Source organism: Crinia signifera, chromosome 2 (assembly GCF_055691185.1).
Source record: "Crinia signifera chromosome 2, ASM5569118v1, whole genome shotgun sequence".
NCBI classification, from domain to species: domain Eukaryota; kingdom Metazoa; phylum Chordata; class Amphibia; order Anura; family Myobatrachidae; genus Crinia; species Crinia signifera.
The window spans coordinates 220,522,419-220,546,105 of record NC_139218.1 but is presented as its reverse complement, the minus strand read 5'-3'; the positions used below and the strand labels follow the sequence as shown (position 1 = coordinate 220,546,105).

Genomic DNA, 23,687 nt, shown 5'->3' with positions numbered 1-23,687 from the left:
TTTGCCACTGTGTGAGCTGCTGGCCATGCCCCCTGCTCCTCCGTCTGCCTGAATAGACGCTGTGCACATGCGTAGGGCAGCAGCAGGCAGGGGGGACTCCCAACATCCCCCTCCACGGGACAATGCTGGTCCCAAATGGGATGCAGGACCCTCCCAAAAAAAAACAGATGGTCCAGCGAAAATTGGGACAGTTTGGAGGTATGTGATACCATTAACAGTTATGTCAAAGCAGTGTACATAACAGTGAGTTTACAACTGATCCCAACTTTTTTTCACACAAGTATATTATGATTGTGACTGAGATTGATTCATAAACTCTATCCTGCTGCAGTAGAAACAGCCACTATTTGTAAATAGATTCTGAAACGAGGAGCCAGAGCACCAACCATAGCACGTTTTCAGTAGAATTTATATTGTGAAAAACACAGAATACTACAACACCCAGCTTCTATCAGTAATAAACTGATTATACTTCAAAGGGGAGTATTCAATCTGGGATTTTGCTTGTTGGAATGTCCCAACAGTCAGAATTCCATCTGATTTTGGTCTGATTCTACAGTAACTCGACAACCGGAATTCAATGTGCCAACTGTTGAGTGTTGGAAAGTCCGTAAATTGTCGGAAACGACAGTGGACTGTCAGAAAACAGCCGTAAATTCGACAATCAGCGGCCATTTCCGACAAAACAGATCCAACTTTGAAAATAAAATCAGATCTTACACCCTTCAATGTTGTTGTTAACAGCAGCAATGAATAGGTGAGTGGCAATGTTTCCCCTATTGGGAAATATCGGCACAGATTGAATACAACCCAAAGTCTCTGTTGCATATATTTGGTAATGAATTAGTAATACATAAATATATGTGACCTGGTATGATTTCTCTCACTCTGTCTAGAGTTCTGCTGGGTACACATAAAATGATGTGTACTCAGCACAATACCGGTAGCTATGAAGGGACTAATCCTGGCATTTTGTAGTGGGCGATATTCTCTGTCGTCTTGCATGTACAGGTGTGGGAGCACACATTGTTAACGATATATGGGATTATTCAGGCCTGATCTTGTTGTAGGAATTTGCAAGCCGTTCAATTTTCAAACTATTGTACATGAGTATGGATCGCATGCATGAGGCCAAACAGCACCAAAAATCAGCAATTACTTTTTTTTTTCAATCCCCTCAAAACTTTATTGACAGGAAGTTGGCATTTGGGGGCGGTAACCTGAAGTTTTCTAGGAGAATCAACACAGGCGTGCCTAGCCATTTTAGAGAAGGGTGTGTGGCATTCACTCCGGCCTTGATCAGTCGGTCTCTGTCACAGAGTTGTGAAAGGGTTAGAGTTACACACACATTTCCACTGAATAGGAAAATCATTTGACGGTAAGGGAGTCGCGAATTGATTTGCAAATCAGCGATCCATTCTCAGGTCATTTGCAGACTTGCACTCAGTGGCTTAGCGATAGCTCCGCAGCCCCCGCGGTGGCGGGGAGGCGCAGAGAACCTGTGGGCGCCAGGGGTCTGCGGGGCTATAGTTACCACTTACCTGCTGCTGTCTGGTGCCCTGCCGTCACAGTCCCGTATCTCCCGGCGCCGGCTCCTGCTTCTATAATGAAAACGGACTCTTAGAAAATGGCTGCCCCCATACTGCAGACAGTTTTCTGTCTGCAGTATGGGGGCAGCCATTATCTAAGAGTCCGTTTTCATTATAGCAGCAGGAGCAGGCGCCAGGAGAGACGGGACCGTGACAGGCAGATGCGGCCGGACAGGTACGTCGAGGGGAGGGGGGGAGGGAGGGGGCCGAGGGGAGGAGGGCGCCGAAAAATATGCGGCGGGGGGCGACAATTAGGTAGTTACACCACTGCTTGCACTGGATGTGATATCAATCTGTCTGAGCGGAGGCTTTCCTGATCTAACCTCTGCAAATTCACCACGCAGTGATCAGATCTAAATAAGGCCCATATTGCAAACACAATAGTAGCAGTGCACAAAAATATCGATCGCCATGATCGTTATCGTTCACATCGTAAATGTTATCATCTAGCGTGTACGCACCTTTACAGTTAATAGAACTGCACTGGAGGCGGCTGTTGGCTGTTATCTGCATCTCCATTTCAAGCACCTGTTGCTACTTATAGATTGATTTAGTCACTTGCTTGACATGGAAATATGTTGTACAAAGCATGTAACTTATCAGCCTATTGGTTTATGAGACACTGCCCAAGTGCCTACTAACCCTAACTGTTCCCTTTCACAGCCTCACTCTACCTTTCCGCCAAGTTCCTACTAACCCTGAATGTTCCCTATATAAATTTATAAATATCTGTACAAACCACATTTTCTACTGGGGTTTTTGTCATTACAATGGTACACAAGATCAAGCTTCTATGTATGTGATGAATATATTAACTTAATAATATGTCCTAGAATGTCGTGATTCCAGTATTGAGATAACAGTGTATGACCCAACAAAGCCATATCAAAGAAGCATGAACAAATTAACTGTAGACAAGAGGTAAGAAATTACTTTTTGACATATAACTTGGATAGAACCAATTTGTTTGTTAGATGCCTAATAATATCCATTTTACAGTTAATTTGCCCACTTGCCTCTTTATTTGCTTAGGAATGTAACAGAAATGAGCCCATCCTCTATACTACCCTGGGTGCAGCATAATGAATTAACTTTATTGCCACCGCCCTCAACTTTGCAGGAACCCTTCTACTTATACATTGATGCTTTGCGTTATATACCTGACTGTGCCACTATTACTAAGGTGAGTCCGTATATGTACACTGTAAATGTTAAAACCTAAAAAATGATAACATTTATTTTTGAACAAGTTATGTGTGGCATAGTCATTAGCATTACTGCATCACAGAACTGAGGTAATGAGTTTTTTCTCAATGTATCCTTCTCTATATCTGTGTCTTTTTGTATGTTCTATAGATGTACAGTATGTGTGGATTTCCTCACGGTACTCAGTTTTACGAGTACACTCAAAAAACCTACTGGTAGGATATATTGGCTACTGACAAAAAAGGTAACCCTAGTGCATGAATTCTCAAACTCGGTCCTCAAGATCCCACACAGTTCATGTTTTTCAGGTCACTGGCAGGTGCACAGGTGCATTCATTACTCATTGACACATTTGAAAAGATCTGCATTTAGAGCTAATTAATTCAATTGTGATTCACAAAACATGCACTGTGTGGGGTCCTGAGGACAGAGTTTGAGACCTGTGCCCTAGTGCCCTAGACCTGTGCCCTAGTGTATGTTTGTCTGAGGCAGGGACTGATGTGAATTACTATATATTATTTATTAAACATTGTAATAGCAGATGTGTGACCTCTTGGCATGATACTGTTGACCAATGCAATCTTAAACTCTACTCAAGAAATAAAGACACGGAGACTTAGGTTTGGCAGAAATTTGTTAGCTGAATTTATTTAGAAATATTTTAAGCTAATTTTTATTTTTATTTTTAAATGGTGGCCAATAAAGAACGGCTATTACTAAGCTCCACCCCAAACCAGCATACGTAATTTGGCCTAAAAACAGTAAGCGGTATCCACTCAACCCACAGCATTGGCTGCCCACCCAGCCGGGTGGGTTCGCTATCCCCGAGCGGGTGATCCAGCGAAGGCCTAAGCCAATGAGGGGCAAGCGCACCGAAAAACACCAAATACGCAATAAACTTAACTCAATAAACGCCTTAAAATCTATAAACTTGCCATTCTTTCCCGCCTATCAGCTAACGCGATTAACCCACTATCCTAACCACCTAAGAAAAAGGGGGAAGGGAGGGTGGGGAATTTTTCAGGAAGAGAGGGAGACTCCTCCCTTCTCCTGAGGTATTATCCAAAGCTAACAAGCCAAGTCCCTAAAGCCATAGGCTCTCCATGTCACATGCCCCACTTAGGCCACACCCAGCTATCATGTTTAAGCCACTCCATGCCTATTCCAGCCATTACTTTGTTCAAATTGCTGCATATTATGTGTGCACCATATAAATAAATGATGATTACTATAGAAATATGAGAAAATTACTTATTGTTGCACCACAAATGGTGCGGAAAATGCAGTTATTCCAGTGGAGCTTTACCACTATTACATGTTGTTGCAAGGATTTTTCTACACATAAAGTCATAAACACACTTTGGAGGTCATTCAGGTTGACTCACAAAGCTGCAAATTAACTGCCAACTAAACGCCGCCTGCATGAAGGACCGCCCACACGCGGATTGCACCTGCACGCATGCGAATGCATGTTTTGCATAAACATCCATTCGCAGCTTGTGTGCGTGTGTAAAACCATTCAATGGTCGCCGACCATCAAATGATTTGTACAGTGCTCGCAGATCTAAGACACCCTCTGGTGTCTTATATCTGTGGGCTCCCTGTACGGGAAATGGGAATCCGCTGATGTCAGCTGCTTGCCTCCAGCAACCATGTCATGGTATGGGATGGTGAATAAACAAGTGCCTGCTCACACCAAGCACACTTTCTGTGTACATGTGCCTGACAGCTAAATGGGATCTTCTGTCTGCCAGTGCCTCCTGACTGTCAGTATTCAACTGTGACTGGACACTGTTTGCATGCAGGTCGTAAGTGCGATTGAAGGACCACAATGGATCAGATGACCGTCGCACAACCCTTTGAAATTGTGCAGATTGTTCAGGTATCTGGGGGGGCATCTATTGAGATCGCTTAGAAAATGCCCCTAAATCGCTACTTATGTAGGCCCCACAAGAAGTGGTGGCAAATGTCAATGCTCTAAAACCATTGCTATTTGACACTATGAAAGCAGATAACATAGATAAATATTACTTTTCACTACAATATTTGTAAACATCTAATGATTTACCCGTTACCATACTATTGCTGCTTATCATTTTTGAGATAAGGGCAGCATATGTGTGCTAATATAAAAGCTGGGGCCACTTTCTTATATTTGCCCCCCAGCTCCTGATAGTTATAATGCCACTTTTTCGTCAGCAGCTGCTGCAGACATCTTGGTCCTGTGCCTGCTCCTGAAGGGCTCCATTACAATAATCATATTGTTTTCATAAACTTGTTATTCCTGCTTGCTTCATTGAGAACAGGCTTCATTTACAGTTATAATCTGAAATTAAGAGCCAGAGAATTAGACAAACATAGCACAATTTCAGTGATAAATCTATTGTGATCATTCCCTAGCACTCGGCTATTACCAGCAACAACAAAAAAACTGCTACTGAAGTCTTAAAACAATTCTAAAGTCTCAGTTGTATACATTTTTAAATATATGCTCATAGTTATTCACCGGTTCTTATAGTACTGTCTTTGGTTCATACTGTATCTACGTATGTCTGTGTACCGATCTAACCTGAACACTTAATTGAGATCAGTGGTCTCCAACCATAATTGGGCTTGAGCTACACAAGACAAAGTAAACACCCTGAAGAGCTACGTACTAAAATTTTAGAAAACTAGAAAAATCTATCTAATAACTGAAAAATGCCCCTTACACATTATGCGACACACGGTAATGCTTATTACACATTATAACACACACCATAATTCCCCTGACACATTATGCCACACACGGAATGCCCCTGACTCAATATGTTATACACCACAATGACCCTTACACAATATGCCGCACACTGTGTCCCACAGTAAGGCTTCTTATTCATTTTAAATTACAGATGGTGCGCCTCTCAGCCAAAGCCGGGGCTCGCCAGATTGCCCCCACTGGTGAGATGGCACTCCATCTGACTGGAGCATCCCACACGCAGTTACCGGGTGGCAGGGGACGCAAACCCTGCCCGTCTCTGGCTCAGGGAGATGGGCAGGGTTAGGGGGTGGGGGCGAGCGTCGGGTACCGGCGGGGAGCTCCATTGGAAGGGGACGTGTGCTGGCGGTTGGCGATCTGACTGCCAGGCCCCGGTTGGATGGAGAGCGCTCCATCTGTACCTGCTCCTTGCCAGGGGTCAATTTTCATTACCCGGGGTCAATGCTCATTGCATGGGGTCAATGCTCATTGCCAGAGTTTAATGTTTGTTGCCAGTGGTCAATGCTTATTGCCGATGCTAAATGCCTGCTCCTGGGGGTCAATGCTCATTGCCAGGTCAATGCTCATTACTGGGGGTCAGCCGTGGTAACCAGGGGTTAATGATCAATGCCCGGGATTATTATTCGTTGCCAGGGGTTTATGCACATTGCCAGGGGGTTATATGGCATCAGAGCTAATCGTTCCCCACACTTGTGCAGCATTGTGCTACCTTTCAGAAGCTAGAGGTAAAAAATGAACTCTAGTGTCGAAGGAAGCGAAGAAGTGCGGGGGAAGGCAGCAGGCGAAGGAGTGGGACAGATGGGTGGGCACCCAGATCGCTGCGGAGAGCTACCAGTAGCTTGCAAGTGACAGGTTGGGGACCACGGATTTACATTGTTCTCCACTTCCATGGCCAGAGCCAGATTAAGGGGTGGTGCTTGGGACACTGTACCCTAAGCCCCCTATGTCAGGTGCTCCTCATACCCCAGTCAGAGCACACTGAAATTATCAGCTATGCCTCTTGTGTAACAGCAGAAGTATGGAGGAATATATACCCCATTTCACATTGCACTTCCGACCCGGGTTATTGCCAGATTGGTGACATATGGACCTGGGTTGATGTGCGGTGTAAAAGTGCCACCGCTTATAACCCGGGTCAACCAACCTGGCAATTCGACTCAGAGTTTAAGAAGGGTTAAACCCAGGTCGTCCTCTGTATAATGGACAACTTGGGTTTAGTGTAAAACAGTCGGACCCAATTCCAACATCCTTGTGGAGGGAATCTTAACTGGGGTCTGGTAAGTATATTTTGTATAGGCAAATACAATTACCAAACCCCTGTTGGGACTCCCTCTACCAGTATGCTGGCATCGGTACTCTGATCACTGGCATCCCATCTGCTACTGTAGTTATCCATATGTTTAACCTGTGCTTAACTGTTGTCGATGAGAGGGTATGGGACTGGACAGAGAGCGACAAACAAACAAAGAGTTCTCCTGAGTCCTGTCCCAGTGTGTTAGTAGTAAAGAGGCCGCTGTGCCTAATGCCTAACCCTGACATCAGCCCAGTATTTACCTCCTGGATCTGTCAGGATTCTGGCTAGTGAATTTCCGGTCTTCTAACTGTAAGGATTCTGCTGGCCGATATTTTGACCACAACCCATTCTTGCATATACGTAAATGATATATTTTATTAATCTATGTGTTTTATAAAGTTGTTTAAGTTGGCTTTTAATTAATTTTAAATTACCTTCACCTTGCCAGGAGTCAATGTTCGTTGACCGAGGTCAATACTTGTTGTCAAGGGTTAATGTTGATTGCTAAGGCTCAATGCTCACTGCCACGGATCAATGCTCGCTGCTGGGGGTCAATGCTCGCTGCGGTGGGGCAATGCTCATCTCCGAGGGTCAATGCTTGTTGCCAGGGGTCAATACTCTTTGCCAGGGTTCAGTGTGATGTGCATGGGACGTGCATCGTATGTCATAAGCATGCGATTTGGTCCGATTTTACTCAATTTCTAGGTGAAAACAGACCCAAATTGCATAATGTAAGGGGGCCTTAACTCTAGCCTTGTCAAAGACCATTAGCTGAGTTTCTTCCGACTGTGCTTTTTCTTGCCATTGTTGTGCTTTTTACCTTGCTTTCACCTCAATTAGGCAATATTGGCTCTGGCTGCTTAATACCAGATATTCTATGCAGAAGTCATGGAGACAATAAAGTAGAATCTAGCTCTAACGCAAAAGGAGCTGGTATGAATGATGACTGCTTATACCCATTCTATATCATATCATTCCCCCCCCCCCTACTATTGCATATAGCAGAGTGAAGGGCCATTATGGCTTAAAAAAACAAACCCATGTCAATCTTTTGACTGTTGACCTAGCCATTGTCGATCTAATGCTTGTGTCGGCATTCCATCCATGTCAACCTTAAGCATGTCAACATATTTCAGGTGTTGACCTAAGCCATGTCGACCTTCAGTGGTCGAATCGATGATGTCGACCTTGGGTTGGTCTACCCAATGACCCACACCCATAATTAGCCTTAATCACTGTCCCAGCAAGTAATATAACTGATACTTATTTCTTTTCAGGTCTCAGCACAATTTGTAAATCCGGGAAGCAAACCTGTGCCTACAATTGTCATTTTACCAAAAATCAACAGTTCAGCCCGAAACCCTGTATTCAGTTTCCACCAATTGCTAAACACGGAGGATAAAAAACTACATGTTAATACAGATGTTCTGTTTCAAGTGACTACTGTGGACTTAGATTCTCAAAAAGTAGCTGTACTTGGTAATTATTTAAATGCCTATTCTAGTAATTCTTAAAGTATGCTTTAAACAAATTGATATGTAATCTTTAAATATAATGATATGCACGATAATGATATATTTTGCATTTCATCTAGTCCAGGACAGGCCAACCTTTGGCTCTCCAGATGTTGGGAAACTACAAATCCCAGCATGCCTTGCCACAGTTTTAACACTCCCTTATAGCAAAACTGTGGCAAGGCATGATGGGATTTGTAGTTTGACAACATCTGGAGAGCCACAGGTTGGCCTAGTCTGTACGCAGGTCTTTAAGCATATCTACCAACATTGAAGAGACAGAAGGAGGGACATTGCACATCCCGAGAATTTTGGGGGCATGGCCTAGTCGCAAGGTGGAGCGGTCTATACTCTCGCTGCTCCTGCGAGGCCATGCCCCCATGCAGCATGCACACAGCATATATTCACAGATGGCAGGGCGAACGCCCAACTTCCCACCCCCGGGCGGGATGCAGGAACGTCCCAAAAAAACTGGTAATTCCCACGAAAAGTGGGACAGTAGGGAGGTATGCTTTAAGGCTCTCCTAAACCATCTGAACATGCAGTCAAATTTTGACAATAGTGCTGAAGACTGCATTTTCTGAGCAGGGGGGGGGGGGGGGAGTGACATCACTGAATAATATGTAGCATTCAGTGTGTTTGCTCTAGATCGTTTGCCACTACATAGCTTACAATTTTGCTCAAGGAGTATATCTTCTATTGGGTAGCCAGCTTTTGAGTATAATGAGGTATAGGTGGGAAGGGGTAGGCAGGGAGCTACTTTTTGGCAGCTTTTCCCCCAAGTTAAAGCAGACCATGGTCATCCTTCATATAAGACATATTTGTGCACCTCCTCGTGCACTAGTTACATGTCCTTCAGAAAAACACTGGTGTTTCCTGTGTCCTCTATGTAATAAATATCACTGACAATCTCATTTTTGTTTTTAATCATGTTCTGTGCTGTGGGAAAAAAAATGGTGGTTAATATTTATTCAGCTTTATTGTTTTAGTAGAGGTTTTAAGTCATTTTTTCCCCTTATAATGTCTAACTGAAAAATAACACCCTTTCATATTTATTACACTGAAATAGGCATACATTTTATTTTTTAGGACATATAGTTTTGAATGTGTTATTTGTTGTATTTTTAGTGCACTAAACTTTTAGTTTTTTATTTAGGGAATTGTATGCTCCGTGTTTTCACTAATGAAGGGAAGCTTAATGTTGGAGGATTTCAGCTAAAACTGAGGACAGGATTTCCACCCAAAAAACTGGACTCTGCAACTCCATCTACTTTACAAGAGTATCCTAATTTTCCTTGCTGTTCCCTCTTGGTGCGACTCCTGCCACATTCTCAGGCAAGTTAAAATTCATTGTGAAATGTTTAGATGAAAGGCCACTAAAATCCAAATTGATGCACGGTCTGTTTAAAAAAATTACCTAACTAACCCCTAAACAGTGGTTCCCAAACCGTTTTAAATTATGGCTACCTATAGTATCGGAATTTTCTTTTGCGGCACCCTTAGGCCAAACATTTTGAAAAATTAAGTTGGTTATATTTATATGTCATCATTAAGTTTAATTATGTGGTGAGGGACAAGATTTGCTTCTGTTTGCCCACATATTTTATGACTGGAAGCCGCAAGCACTGTTTTTTTGTTATTACATTGACCATAAATAATTTTGAATCCTTCTGGACCACTAACCCAGGGCACATCTGCAAGTGTTCTGAGGCACCCCAGGGTGCCACGGCACACAGGGGGTTATTGTAGTCCATTCTTTCTGACAAAATCCTTCTTAGATGGACAAAACCATGTGCACTGCGGGTGGGGCAGATGTAACTTGTGCAGAGAGAATTAGATTTGGGTGGGGTTTTCAAAGTGAGATCTATATTGAAGTGTAAAATCATGCAGTCAGTATTTTCCCTGCACAGAAACAAAATAACTCACCCAAATCTAATTCTCTCTGCACATGTTACATCTGCCCCCCTGCAGTGCACATGGTTTTGTCCATCTAAGAAGGATTTTGTCAGAAAGAATGAACTAGAATAAACCCCACAGTTTGGAAACCACTGCCCTAGAAAGTGACATAATATATTATATAATGATTATGTAACATCATTGTGATAAACTATGGCATCTTCAGTTATTAAAGACCATATTTGAGAAAGAGTCAGGAGGAACCCAGGATTATCTTGCAAACAGAAAAGAGTTATCTAATTTAGGGCCCAGGCCTACAACCCCGATGTTAGCCCTGTGGGCCCAGGAACCTCAAAGAAAGAGAGTTAACCGTAGTTAGGTTTTACCACAACTCTAATTTTTCTATGGTGTATTTATTCATAATTAACAAATACAAATGAATATACCAGTCATAAAACAGAGAACAGACACGTATGTTTGGCTAAGTGAATTAGCAAAAGCTATGGTCAGTATTTAACAACGAATGGCTATGAATATGTACATTCATAGTCATTCGTTTTTAGTAATTTTTTCCCATACATCTTTTATATTTTACACTTTACTAACATTCTTCCTCATTTCCACTACCCTCTTGCTACTTGCTTTTAGCGATCCCCAAATGCTCATTCATGCAACCGTACTTTTTGACGGCAAAATATTTTTATTATATGCGGCTGGACTTGGGTATTACTCTATTAAAGTTGTACTTGTTTATCTGTGGCCACAGAAATATATTGTATGTACATTATATTGGTCTACTCTAGATAGTCCTGTGTTCTGGCTATGATATGATAATATATGTAGTTGTTATAATTGTTTTTGGAACAAAATAATTTTGATACCAGCAGCAGTATTTGTTTTCTATTTTGTTCCATTGCATGTAGTCATCCACACCTATATGCAGCGGCGACTCTTACCTCTGTAGAGGAGGGGGGCTGCCACAATGAGGAACCCCCCGCCCCTCCGTTGCCACCGCTTCTGTGCTCCTGGTCCCCACTGCTGCTGCTGCAAATCCCGGTCAAAGACGCCATTCCTTGGTATGGGGCAGCTCTTGCGCAGTGCGCTGGCCCCAGCCTCTTTCGGCTGTTTTTGCAGCAGCCCCTGGAGCATATTCAGGTCCAAGGTCCGGCTCATGCGCAGTAGCGTCCGCGGTATTGCACATGCGGGAATGTTTTTGGGGCTTCCCCGCAGCTGCGCATAGAGAGGCATCCTGGAGGGAGGTTAACACCTTCCCATGGGACTGCCCTGAGTGAATTGTACTTCCTATAGGAAGTCACTGCCAGTCACAGTGAAGCCAGAGCAGTCTCACAAACAGTGGCAGATTTTACCTGGGGGAGCTGTAGCCCTGCAGCCCATAGGTAAAAAACCCCAGTGCCTATATGTATATTTTTTTAAAGAATTTTTATTGCATAGCATCATATAGATAATAGAACGATACACAACTTGGATGGAAGTACACAGACTTCCAGCAACAGTAGGGGTTATTCTAGTTGGTTCGGTCCCCTGTGTGTTTGCTGCGCATGTGCAGATGCAGGGTGTGAGTGGACATGGCGAAGTACATGTTCGCCATCCTGTTCGCACCTAGCAGTGCACTCCATGGAGACCCCTACAACCAATCAGGACTGAATGCTTTTATAACAGGATGAAAGCGGGAATAAATGTGGAGGAAGCCGGCTCACCCTGCAGACAGAGCGAGGTGAAGCTGCAGCATAGATTCACCGCTGGAGTCAGGAATGGTATATATACTGGTATAAAATTATTAGTGTATGTATTAAAGTTATACTTTTCTTTGTGTTTTTATTTGAACATTCTTTTTTACAGGTGAACTACAAGTCAAAGGGAGCCCATTAACCCCTTCAGTGACAGTCCTGGAAATTTTCCGGGCCAAGCGGCGGTGCCGCAGCGGGCAGTCCCAGAAAATATCCGGGCATGCCACAAATCTACAGGCGTGTGCCAGTGGTGCCTGCAGGTGTGCACCACTGGCACATCACCTCACCAGCGACCCCCACTAGGCTGCTCCCTCCCCACTTCCACTGTTGTGCCCCTCCTCACCTTCACTTCGGCGGAGCTCCCCTGCCACCGCCTACTTCGGGAGAGACGGCGGCAGGCTCGGGGATGTTTGGCACGGCTCGGGGGACTCGGGATCGCTCAGGTGTTTGGGCGCCCGAGTCCTCCCAAGCCGCCCGAACATCCCCGAGCCTGCCGCCTGCTGCCGGTCAGTGTGCTGCTATGATCGGCAGCGGCCGCAGCGTCAGGGGAGCTCCGCTGAAGACTGAAGACCGCTCCGCTGGAGTGCAGGGGCTGGGGGTGGTGGTCACATGAGGGGAGGGGAGCGCTGGGGCTCATCTACCCCATCAGTGGACATTCTCTGGGACAGGAAAAACATGTTCTATTTAGGTACTCCTGCCCCAGAAAGACCCACCACTGAAGGGGTTAATTCCCCGCATGCTGAGACTTGTGGTTCGCCAAGTCCCAGCATGTGGGGGAGGCCTGCTGGGACTTGTAGTTTGACTGTAAAAAGCAATGTTTTTTAATTTATTTTTACACGTATCAGCCCTGCGTCCACCGCCTAGGGACACCGGGGACAGCCCCAGGTTTCAGCCCTGGACGGGTGAAGCCTGGGGGGGGGGAACCCCTTTATTAAGGGGTACTCCCCCAGATACCCCGCCCAAGGCTGACCATGAGCATGGTATGGCTGGGGGACCTTACGTAAAAAGTGTCCTCCGGCTGTGGCATGACACAGCGGGCTGTTGGAGCCCGCTGCTGGTTCCAAAATATGAGAGACCCCCAGTTTTTTTGTCCCCCGTATTTTTGGAACTAGGTCCGGCTCAGTGAGCAAGGGGCTGGTTAGGGGGACTCACTCCTTTTTTTTTTTTTTAATTTTACTAAATACCGCACACTTTCATGTTATAAAAAATTGCACATGTCTAAAAATGTGCACATTATCATTACTAAAAGTCACACATTTTCATGACTAAAAATCACACCAGGGGCGAAATGTAATAGGGTGCGATTTTTTAGACATGTGCGATTTTTGGTCAAAAACGGCCGAAATCGCACATTTTCCGAAAATCGCACATTTAATAGGTTGAAAATCGCGGTAAAAAATCACAATTTTTACTGCGAAATCGCACTTTTAGAAGTGCGATTTTTAGTCACATTTCAATTCGCATCCAGATGTTTTCCCATTATAAAGTATACAACTCGCAAATGTAATAGGGTGTGATTTTTGGTAAATGTTACCAAAAATCGCAAAAAAAATAGACCAGGTTCTGACAGGCGAATTTGACAGAACCATGCACAGATCATTGAGATCTGTGCATGGTCCTGTTAATAAAAATGTGAAAAAGTGTTTTTATAAAAAAAAAACGGCGTAGGGTCCCCCCTCCTAAGCATAACCAGCCCCGGGCTCATTGAGCCGGACCTGGTTCCAAAAATACGGGGGGACAAAAAGCATAGGGGTCCCCCGTATTTCTGAAACCAGCCCCGGACTCTTGGACCGGTCCTGGTTCCAAAAATACGGGGGACAAAAAATCTGGGGTCCCCCGTATTTTGAAACCAGCACCGGGCTCCAACAGCCCACGGTGTCATGCCACAGCCGGGGGACACTTTTTATACAAGGTCCCCCGGCCAAAACATGAGCACCGTGGCTGGTCAGCCTTGGACGGGGTACCTGGAGGAGTGGGGACCCCCCCAATAAAGGGGTCCCCCCCCCCCAGGCTTCACCCGTCCAGGGCTGAAGCCCGGGGCTGTCACCGGCGTCCGTGGCCAGTAGACGCCGGCCTGATAGGGTTAAATCCATCATACATATCATTACATTGCTTTATACCGGAGAACTACAAGTGCCAGCAGACCTCCCCCGCATGCTGGGACTTGGAGAACCACAGGTCCCAGCATGCGGGGCATTAATGGGCCCGCTGGGACTTGTAGTCCACCTGTAAAAAGAATGTTTATAAAAAACACACACACAGAGAAGTACAAGTTTATTACAGACACACACACCTCACTTTTACACCAGCGTTACTTACCATTCCTGGATCCAGCGCTGGTCTGGCTGCTTTACAGCCGGCTCCCCCCGCACTGACAGGCAGCGGGGAGAACCGGCTGTCTCCGTTGCCTGTCACCGGCTTTCTCCGTAGCTTCTGTAGCGCTGTCCGAGTGCTACAGAGGCTGAGAGCGCGATTGGCTGAGCTATGCGTCTCCATGGAGACGCATAGCTCAGCCAATCAGGACTGAGCTATGCGTCTCCATGGAGGCGTATCGGCCAATCGCGCTCTCAGCCTCTGTAGCACTCGGACAGCGCTACAGAAGCTACGGAGAAAGCCGGTGACAGGCAACGGAGAAAGCCGGTTCTCCCCGCTGCCTGTCAGTGCGGGGGGAGCCGGCTGTAAAGCAGCCAGACCAGCGCTGGATCCAGGAATCGTAAGTAACGCTGGTGTAAAAGTGAGGTGTGTGTGTGTGTAATAAACTTGTACTTCTCTGTGTGTGTGTTTTTTATAAACATTCTTTTTACAGGTGGACTACAAGTCCCAGCGGGCCCATTAATGCCCCGCATGCTGGGACCTGTGGTTCTCCAAGTCCCAGCATGTGGGGGAGGTCTGCTGGCACTTGTAGTTCTCCGGTATAAAGCAATGTAATGATATGTATGATGGATTTAACCCTATCAGGCCGGCGTCCACTGGCCACGGATGCCGGTGACAGCCCCGGGCTTCAGCCCTGGACGGGTGAAGCCTGGGGGGGGGGACCCCTTTATTGGGGTGTCCCCACTCCTCCAGGTACCCCGTCCAAGGCTGACCAGCCACGGTGCTCATGTTTTGGCCGGGGGACCTTGTATAAAAAGTGTCCCCCGGCTGTGGCATGACACCTTGGGCTGTTGGAGCCCGGTGCTGGTTTCAAAATACGGGGGACCCCCAGATTTTTTGTCCCCCGTATTTTTGGAACCAGGACCGGTCCAAGAGTCCGGGGCTGGTTTCAGAAATACGGGGGACCCCTATGCTTTTTGTCCCCCCGTATTTTTGGAACCAGGTCCGGCTCAATGAGCCCGGGGCTGGTTATGCTTAGGAGGGGGGACCCCACGCCGTTTTTTTTTAAACTTTTTTTTTTTTGCACAAAATCGCATTTATGAAAATGCGCACATTTTCATGACTAAAAATCGCCCGAAATCGCGGCAAATCGCATTTTTTGCCGCTAATTCGCATCTCATTACATATGCGAATTCGCAGCAAAAAATGCGATTTTTAAAGGTGCGATTTGGTGCGATTTTTTTTTAGTCTAAAAATCGCACCCTATTACATTTCGCCCCATATCTCACTTTTCACCCACAAATTCGCATCCCATTAATTAGTATATGTTTAAAAAAAATTTGCGATTTTGGAAAATGCGATATTGTGCGATTTCAGAACCTTACTAAAAATCGCATCCCATTAAATGTCAACCTAGAAGTCATTGTGATGATTACAGCTTTAACTACAGTATATATTGCAAACTTCCTGTCAGTAATCCCACCAAAGGACATGGCAGCCAGCCACTTTGCAGAAAATAGCTTACAAAGAAAACAATAGCTTTCACTCATCTGCACAGCAAATGTAAAAATACTTATGTATTTAGCTTCGAATTTTAGCTCTGTGAATTTAAGAGTGACACAAAAATCATATTCAACAGCATGCAGAGGATGCTGATAAGACAAATTATAAATATCGATTTATAAAAAATGTCAGATATACAGTACTGTGCAGAATTTATTTCTTTTATTCATACTTTTCTTATACTTTAAAACAACCCCTTTATTACTTGCCTTTAGAATAACCCAGCGGTTCTCAAACTGTGGGTCCTGACCCCACAGTGGGTCCCGACCTTCTCAGTATGAGGTCACGACTCCATGTTGCTGACCATCACGCTGATGACTTCTCTAATCTTAGTCAGTGATTCAAGTCTCAAAAATCTATTGAATTGTCTGTTATTTTAGACTCCTCACATCATTTTGTGCAGTGGCGTAACTATAAATTTTGCTCCCCCTGCCAAAAAGTTTGTGGCGCCCCCTCCCCCCCCCCCCCCCCCGGCTCTTCTCCAGTATGTTTCCCCAGCATGTAACGTGATGACATCACACGCATAACGGAGAAGCTGAAGCAGGAGAGAGAAAGAGAGACCAGCAGACACTGCTGCTTCTCTTGGCTCCGACGCATCCCAGGCCGCCCTAGCACGCCCATCCGCATCGCCATCCTTTACACAGTAGCCAATAGCCGGCTCTGTGTACAGTCAACTAAATCAGTGGGGGGGATTTGTCGTCTCTGCCATGGCCACACCCGCATTGTGGCTGACTCACCTCCGGTGCTCAGCCAGTGGGCAGCGGCAGGTAGCAGCATGTCAGTGCGTTGAGCGGGTACCGGCGCCCACACAGACCCCACTGACGCTTGCTCCTCCAAGCAGCAGCTGGGGCTGCCTTACAGTAGTTACGCCACTGATTTTGTGCCTCCATAATGCTGCCATGTATGTGCTGCCTACTGCCTACATGTGTGACGTGATGACCTTCTGCAGTAATTTGCTGGGGTCCTGTAATTATTTTTATTGTCTGATGGGGTCCCAGAGCAAAATAGTTTGAAGACCCCTGGAATAACACATTAGTATTTGCAGACATTCCCACGTTAAGGCCCAAAAGAAAACAATTCATTTTCACATGACAAAATATAAAAATGTCACTTGATGATCATGTACATGTCATTTGATTAAAATATTTTAATAACCTAATTGATAGAATAGTTAGATAGGATTTGATTTTTCTCCTCGGCATGTTCACCTTTTGTGATGTCACTCAGCTTTGGTAGAAAGGTCAATTCTGGGTATAAAATGGTTAGATTTAGAGAGAGAGGGTGTCAGGGAGAGAAAGGGGTGAGACAGGAATTGAGAGAGACAGTGCATGTAGGGATTGTCAGAGAGAGAAAGAGAGAGAGGGGGGGAAGTGTGGGGATAGAGGTGAGAGATGGCGGGGAAAAGAGAGCAGTGCAGAGGAAAAGAGGAGAGGGAGGGAGAGATTGAAAGGAGGGAGGGGGAGATAGAGAGGAGGGAGTGATAGAGAGAGGAGGGAGAGAGGAAGCAGAGGAGGGAGGGTGGAGAGGAGGGATAAAGGAGGAAGGGGAGCAGAGAAAGGAGGAAGGGCAGTAGAGGAGGGGGAGAGGATGAGGGGGAGCAAAGAAGGAGGAGGAGAGGAAGGGGAGCGGAGGAGTGAGGGAGCAGAGAGGGAGAAGAGGAGGAGGGGGGAGAGGAGTAGAGAGAGAGCGGAACAGGGGAGCAGAGGAGGAGGAGGAGGAGAGGAGTAGATGGAGATGGGAGCAGAGGAGCAGAGAAGAAGATGGAGAGGAGGGGGAGGAGGAGCAAAAGGTTTCCTCCTTTCTCTCTCCCTGGCGACAGGTCTCGTCCGCCAGTTCCAATTCCCATGTTCAGGGTCTGCTTCAAACTGTCCCCAGCACAGGTTCTGATGTACTTTCTACCCGGTGCTGGGTCTTCTCCTCCTCTTCTCCCCTCCACTCCCTCTCCTCTTTCTCTGGTCCCTCACTCCTCCCTTCCCCCTCCTCTCCCCCTCTCTCTCCTCGGTGCTGGGAAAAAAGGGCGCAGAGGAGGGACAGTCAGAATATCACCATTGGTTAGAACAGTGGTTCCCAACCTGGGGTACTAGTACCCCTGGGGGTACTCTGCAGACCAGTTGGGGGTACTTGAAAATAATATTGATAATGGTGGAAGAAGAAGTCTCCAGGATAAGTCTCCCATTGCCATGGAGACGAATCACGTTACATCACTTCCGGTTCTGACTGCATCGTCATTAGCGTCTTCTCATGTTTTTGCCCGATCAGAAATCCACTGGGAGCTACTTGCGCTGCCACAGGTGGAGGAAGCAGCGGCATTTATCTTACAGGCGTTAGCAGGAACCCCGGAGACAGTACACAGCAAGCGGACAGACACAGAGGGACTCAATTCCTGACCACACATTACTCCTCCACTACTCCTTAATATATGGATATGCATAAGGAAACACATACCGCTCACTTCCACTCCACTTGTAAGTACTTGTGGATAGTTCAAATTGAGAGAAGGGGGTACTTATAAATGAAAAGCTTAATCAAGGGGTACGGGAGAGAAAAAAGGTTAGGAACCACTGGGTTAGCTGATTTAAATACATCACAAAGGGCTCTGAGGAATATTGTCAGATATTAATCCCTTTTCGCTGATATGACATAAATCCTGTGAAAAGTGTCAAATAGTATGTAATTTACGTCTGATTCCGATATGATGCTCGTGTGCATCGGATCCGGAGATCACCATGGCTGTCACAAGGATCCATTGTATCCTGAGGCAATGACTGGTAACGCATATGATACATGTTGGAGGTTATTCTGGTTGACATGCAAAGCTGCAAAACTCACAGCTTTGCGTGCTATTCAAATGCCGCCCGCACTACCAGCTGCCCCCGTCAAACATCCCCGCACGCATGCAAAGGGATGTTTTGCATATACATCCATTCTCAGGCTTGCGTGTGGGGACATAATCTTTTGATGGTCACCGACCATCAAGTGATTTTGCAAGTGTCTTAAGTCTGCGGGTGCCCTGTACGGGAAGTGGTCGGGCAGCTGACGTCAGCTGCCCAACCCCTGAACCTGCATCACGGAAGTATTAGCATGGGAATGCCAGCGTTTTCATGGGCACGCCCATGAAACACTCAGCGTTCACATGGGTGCTTCCCTTTGCCCCTGCCCACCACTGCACTGCTAGGTGCAAACAGGACAGTGATCAAGCAGTTTGCTGCACCTGTTCGTACCAAGCGGCTGCATATGCACATAATGGTATATGTGCATGCACAGCCGCTCACCATCACTCCCCTGCCTAAACACACAGGGGACTGGGTAATCGGAATAAATGCCATTGTGCAAAAGAACCCGGCGAGCAGTTGATGAGGTATTGCAGGGAAAATTCGGTCAACCACCTCTCCAGGACCACTTTAAACCCTGGTGACAAGTGATGGGGCCGGACGCTGGAGAGGCATTTGGCATGAGGCTGGACGGGACATGGGACAGGAGGTGACTCAGGGGGCATGAGTCTGGTTGAACCTCTGTTGTATGATGATAACATTGGTTATATTCCCAAACACAAGCGTATTCTGAACTAGAGGATTTCCTACTTAACCCCTTCCCGACATTTGACGTATATATACGTCATGGCCGGGATGTACTTCCCGACACATGACGTATATATACGTCATGACTTTAAACTGTCACCGCGTCTATAGATGCGGTGACAGTTTAAACATGTCTGCTGTCCCTGACAGCAGACATGTCCCAGGGGGGGCGGCGATGCCTCCCCCCCGTCGGCGATCGCTGCGATTGGCTGTTCAATGTGAACAGCCAATCGCAGCGTTTTCCTGTGTTACCGGCGAATCAGATGCTCGGTAACACCAGGGATCAATCACCGCCGGGTGTGAGGGGGTGTGAGGGGGTCACCGGTGATGACCACACCTCACCCCACCTGCCCCCAAGGCTGTGATTGGTCCGTCGGACCGACGGACCAATCACAGCCATGGCGCGTGATTTAAACTAACGGTGACTGCGCTGCAGACGCCATTCCGGTCTGGAATTGCGTGCAGAGCGGTCACCGTGCCAATCTGTCGTGATATACTGACCTGATCCTTGCCTAATACTTACCAGATCACCGCTGGTAGCGTGCTGCCAGCAGCTGGATGCTTCCTGGATCTTGTGACTTCCTGTGTGCTGCTGCTGCAGTGTCATAGAGTGAGAGATAGTGAGAGATAGTGAGAGATAGTGACAGAGAGTGATAGAGAGTGCTATATTTTGTGTCTGCTGCCCCCCCTTTTGTGCTGATCAGTATATCTGTGCTGATCAGCAACTTTTTGGGGGTGCAGGTTTTTTTTTTATATATATACCTGTCAGTTGCACCAAAGGTTGTGCTGCCTGTGCAACTGACTGCTGCCCCCCCTTTTGTGCTGATCAGTATAAATTAACTGATCAGCAACTTTTTGGGGGTGCAGGTTTTTTTTATATATATATACCCTGTCAGGTTGCACCCACAGTTGTGTGCCTGCTGCCCCTCACTGCTAATCAGTGTTGCATCACTGCATCACTGATCTGCAGTTTTTTTTTTTTGGAGAGTGCAGTGGGGTTTTGTTTTTACACCCATGTTGCTTTTGTGGGTGTCCTGTGGCCGCTGAGCGCTGATCAGTGACGTACATCACTGAACAGCATTTTTGGCACAGGGTTGATATAATTTTTTTTCTGCAGTTTTTTTAAATTTTTTTTTTTTGGAGAGTGCTGTGGTTTATTTTTTTTAAATTGTTTTTACACCCACGTTGCTTTTGTGGGTGTCCTGTGGCCGCTGAACGCTGATCAGTGACGTACATCACTGAACAGCATTTTTGGCACAGGGTTGATATAATTTTTTTTCTGCAGTTTTTTCAAATTGTTTTTTTTGTTGGAGAGTGCTGTGGTTTTTTTTTTTTTAAATTGTTTTTACACCCACGTTGCTTTTGTGGGTGTCCTGTGGCCGCTGAGCGCTGATCAGTGACGTACATCACTGAACAGCATTTTTGGCACAGGGTTGATATAATTTTTTTTCAGCAGTTTTTTTAAATTGTTTTTTTTTTGGAGAGTGCTGTGGTTTTTTTTTTTTTTAATTGTTTTTACACCCACGGTGCTTTTGTGGGTGTCCTGTGCCCGCTGAGCGCTGATCAGTGACGGACGTTACTGACCAACATCTGTGCTCAATTTTTGGCGCAGGAGCTTTTTTTTTTTCTTTTAAACTTACACGTGTTAAAGCACTACATACACACTACATACCCCCCGTGTTGAAATAAAGTTTGTACCCCCCCCCCCTACACTACACTTAAAAATAATAAAAATGTCCCAATCATCGCAAAGACTGTTTTCAGCGGAGGAGGCATATGCCCTTCTTGCCTCTGACACTGACACAGCCAGTGAAGTAAGCGATGAATTGGCATTTGTCTTAAGCTCCTCTTCCTCCTCTATTGATGAGGGACCCCCTCAAAGACGCCCCCGTAGAGCAGCCTAGACCCCCCCCCCCAATGATTGATCTCGTATGGACCCCACCACCAGACAATTTTGAGCCCCAGGTTCCTGAGTTTTTGGCCAACCCAGGAATCCAATTTGATAGTACAGGCCTCAAAGAAATTGACTTTTTCAAAGTCTTTTTCTCTGATGATTTTATAAATTTAATGGTGGACCAAAGTAATTTATATGCCCAGCAGTTTATTGCCCAAAACCCCACGTCATCATTTGCTAGGTGGACCCCTGTAGATGCAGTAGAGATGATGACGTTTTGGGGTCTGGTGTTACATATGGGCATAGTTAAAAAGCCAGAAATTAGGCAATATTGGAGTACAGATGTTCTGTACAGCCCCCCACTTCATCGTATGGCCATGACCCGGACTCGTTTTGAGACAATCCTTAAATTTTTGCATTACAACGATAATGCACAGTGCCCACCCAGAGATGATCCCACCTTTGACCGGCTATTCAAAGTCAGGCCGGTCATTGATCATTTCAGCGCCAAATTTGCTGAGATGTACATCCCCCAAAAATTCATTTGTGTGGACGAGTCACTTATACATTTTAAAGGAAGGGTTAAATTCCGCCAGTACCTTCCCAATAAGAGGGCAAGGTATGGCATAAAAATGTATAAGCTGTGCTAAAGTACCTCAGGGTACACCCACAGGTTTAGGGTATATGAAGGGAAGGACACAAGAATTGAACCGCCAGAATGCCCCCCCTCCCTCGTAGGTGTTAGTGGAAAGATTGTCTGGGATTTAGTGCACCCCTTCCTGGATAAAGGTTATCACCTCTATGTGGATAACTTTTACACCAGCATCCCCCTGTTTAAGGCCCTTGGTTCAAGAGGTACAGCAGCTTGCGGTACTGTGCGCAAGAACCAAAGAGGCCTCCCAAAAACGCACGTTGCCCAATTACTGAGAAAGGGTGAAAGCAGGGGAATATGCACCGAAAATATGTTGTTGGTCAAATATAAGGACAAGAGGGATGTCCTTATACTGACAACAATTCACGGAGACAGTACCACCTCCGTCCCTGTACGAGGTACCAGTACCCACACCTCAAAACCTATTTGTATCCTAGATTACAATAAGTACATGGGCGGAGTGGATCTTTCAGATCAGGTACTGAAGCCGTACAGTGCCCTGCGGAAAACAAAAATATGGTACAAGAAGCTGGCCGTGTATATCATCCAGATGGCACTGTATAACGCTTACGTACTATTCCGTTCTACCAGCCAGACGGGGACATTTATGCACTTTCAAGAGGAAGTCATAAAGGGCCTAATATTTGGGAACCAGCAGGCAGAGGGCCCCAGTACTTCTAGTACTGGCCCCAGTACTTCTAGTACTGGCCCCCGTATTGTATCAGGGCAGCATTTTCCAAACGAAATCCCCTCCACTGGAAAAAAGGGCAGGACACAAAAAAGGTGCAAAGTTTGCTATAAAAAGGGAATACGAAAGCAAACTATTTTCCACTGTGAAACTTGCCCCGACAAACCCGGCCTATGTATGAAGGAGTGCTTTAAAATATACCACACATCTATGGATTATTAGGTTCATCATTTCACCGTGCTTCGGGGGTCTTGCTAATGCAACATAGCACCCACCATTCATTCCACCAGAATGTGTGCTGCAAAATCCAAATATCACTCCTTCCCTTCTGAGTCCTGCCATTTTTGGTCACATATGAGGCATTGCCGTACTCGGGAGAAATTGGGGCACAGATTTTGGGGTGCTTTGTCTCCTTCATTCCTTGTGAAAATGAAAAATTTTGAGCCAGAACTGCATTTTTGTGTAAAAAAAATTTAATTTTTCATTTTCACAGCCCAGTTGTACCACAATTGGTGAAACCCCTGGGGGTTTGAAATGTACACTATACCCCTAGATGAATTCCCTGAGGGGTGTAGTTTGCAAAATGGGGTCACTTGTGGGGGGGTTCCTAACTTTTAGCATCTTATGGTGCCTAGAAACCTACATGGTGCCTAAAAAATAATCTCATAAAAAGGAGGCTCCAAAATCAAGTAGGTGCTCCTTCTATTATGAAGCCTGTGGTTTGGTCAACATGCACACTAGAGCCACATATAGGATATTTATGAAAACAAAAGAATTGGGGGAATCAATTTTTAGTCACATTTCTCTAGTAAAATCTACTTTGTTCCTTAGAAAAATGTATTAAAATTGAAAATCTGCAAAAAAAATTAAATTTTGAAATTTCACCTACACTTTGTTTTAATTCCTGTGAAACACCTAAAGGGTTAAGAAACTTCCAAAATGCTGTTTTGAATACTGTGAGGGGTGCAGTTTTTGAAATGGCATCATTTATGGG

At 45.7% G+C, this 23,687-nt stretch overlaps 1 protein-coding gene across 3 annotated transcripts in view; it reads left to right on the top strand.

Moving 5' to 3' along the window:
• LOC146060500 (uncharacterized) overlaps positions 1 to 23,687 on the top strand; it is a 334,626-nt gene that overhangs the window by 174,297 nt on the left and 136,642 nt on the right. For all 3 annotated transcript variants that reach the window (XM_083173757.1, XM_083173756.1, XM_083173755.1), the window contains 4 exons: positions 2,423 to 2,510; positions 2,622 to 2,772; positions 8,125 to 8,326; positions 9,518 to 9,696. In XM_083173757.1, coding sequence (XP_083029883.1) covers positions 2,423 to 2,510; positions 2,622 to 2,772; positions 8,125 to 8,326; positions 9,518 to 9,696 — 620 coding nt within the window. The remainder of the gene's footprint in view (positions 1 to 2,422; positions 2,511 to 2,621; positions 2,773 to 8,124; positions 8,327 to 9,517; positions 9,697 to 23,687) is intronic.